The sequence below is a fragment of the Etheostoma spectabile genome, chromosome 9 (genome assembly GCF_008692095.1).
Source record: "Etheostoma spectabile isolate EspeVRDwgs_2016 chromosome 9, UIUC_Espe_1.0, whole genome shotgun sequence".
In the NCBI taxonomy this organism is placed as follows: domain Eukaryota; kingdom Metazoa; phylum Chordata; class Actinopteri; order Perciformes; family Percidae; genus Etheostoma; species Etheostoma spectabile.
In genome coordinates, this window is record NC_045741.1 from 29817211 (window position 1) to 29818912 (window position 1702).

General features: G+C 41.3%; 2 protein-coding genes across 3 annotated transcripts in view; both read right to left on the reverse strand.

The window, feature by feature from the left end:
• Positions 1–500: 500 nt before the first annotated feature.
• LOC116694931 (Myb-like, SWIRM and MPN domains 1) overlaps positions 501–1702 on the reverse strand; it is a 6688-nt gene continuing 5486 nt past the window's right edge. For both annotated transcript variants that reach the window (XM_032524855.1, XM_032524854.1), the window contains 3 exons: positions 1525–1630; positions 1333–1390; positions 501–1207 (listed from right to left, as the gene is read on the reverse strand). In XM_032524855.1, coding sequence (XP_032380746.1) covers positions 869–1207; positions 1333–1390; positions 1525–1630 — 503 coding nt within the window. In that variant the 3' untranslated portion in view covers positions 501–868. The remainder of the gene's footprint in view (positions 1208–1332; positions 1391–1524; positions 1631–1702) is intronic.
• The window catches only part of suco (SUN domain containing ossification factor), a 49707-nt gene continuing 49110 nt past the window's right edge, over positions 1106–1702 (reverse strand). Inside the window, exon 25 of the transcript XR_004333311.1 lies at positions 1106–1116. The gene's annotated coding sequence lies outside the window, so the exon portion shown is untranslated. The remainder of the gene's footprint in view (positions 1117–1702) is intronic.

Here is a 1702-nt window from a genome sequence, read left to right on the forward strand (position 1 = left end):
GTCTTTGATTACAATAAAACAGCTGAACTGGCAGTCAGGTGTCTGCCGGATTAGAAATGAACTTTTGTGTCTCCCTGCTGCTAAATGGATTACCATTGTTGTTTTTTTAGCTGGAAACTGGGTCAAATCTAGCAGTCACTTACATATTTTACCAGCCAACAGCATTTATCTAGATGTATGATATAATAAGAGGGACACTGAAACGCCTTTTACTACAAGTATACGCTATAGGAGGTATCTGATGTATTAAAAGAGGATTTAAAGGGCTCTGAGTCCAGCCCTGGGCTCTTTGCTTCACCTCTCAGCTCCCCTTTCCTCTCAGTCTGTCGAAATAAAAGCATGAATGCCTAAAAAAAGATTTTTTTAAATGAGAAATTGGAGATAAACACAGGTAGGACGGTATTTTATAATCTTCAAGCCATATGCATAATAGATACACTGGTACAGTAGGGGGCTTATATAGGTTCAAGAGGAAGTTAATAATTACAAATCCCTATTGACAAGTTTAGCTAATTTAATCTTGTTGCCATGGAAGCAAGCATTTCCCTAAATTGAAAGGAAGCTGTGACTTCTTCTTGGCATTCTCTTATGAGGAAATGGGACTGACATTTTGTTGCAAATCGCCAGCACTATAACAACTTAATATCGAGCTATTACAATAATATAAAAGACAACAAAATAAGAAAATATATTTTTATTTTTATGTTTAAAAGAAACCTGCAGAACTGAGAAAGTGAAATGCTTTTTTACATAAAACTGTATAAAAACTAAATAAGTAAGTTGGTAACACTGATACAAAACGTAATTGTACTTCATTCTACTTTACATTGTGGTTATTCTTTGAGTATTAGATGAGTTATAAGGTCCATTACAGTAAATAGTCATGTTCAGTCGACAACACAGAGCCCAGATGTAAAACTGTGCTGCTGTGTGTGTCTGAGTTTGTGTCCGTGGGCTGTGCACTACTATCTGAAGCTCTGCCAGAATCCGGATCAGAGTCTCTTCCTCCCTCCTGGGGCCTGTCCTCGCTGATCAGCTGATCAAAAGCAAAATCATCTGAGACTTCTGGTCTGGACAAGATAAAAGAGTCCCCCTCTTCCTGCTTGGCAATAAAGTCTGACTGGAAAAGCGCCTGGATCTGGGTGAGGAAGGGGTCTCCCTCCTCATCTGGCAGGGGCTCCAGGTACCTGGCCAGAGATGACAGCATCTGAAAGGAGGTGATGGATGGAAGAAGTCAAGTGAAATGAGACAAAGACAAAAAAGCAGTAGAAGCCGAGGTAAATCAGTTAATGAAGCCAGTAGCAACTAAGATGTGTTATCAGCTGGACAGACCTTCTCCAGATAGGTGAGATGGGAGTCTTTCCGGAACAATCTCTCCATCTGCACACTCCTACCCAGTGTAAAGAGTAAAGAGTTTAGATACTACAACATTAAGCTTTACTAACAACTTGTTCCACATCCCAAAAGGCAGAATTAGCCAACGTGTGTGTCAGGACGACCAGTGCAGTCTTGTTTCTCTCTCACCCGGGTGTTTGGCTGTATTTGTGGATGATCCACTGAGCTCTCCTCAACATCTGCTCCCAGTCTGGAATGTCTTGTGATGACAGGAAGTCAAACCGGTAGGGCAGCTCTGGGGTAGGAACAGAAAGAGAGACAGAGGATAGACTGTGCTACTGTGTGTGTGTGTGTGTGTGTGTGTGTG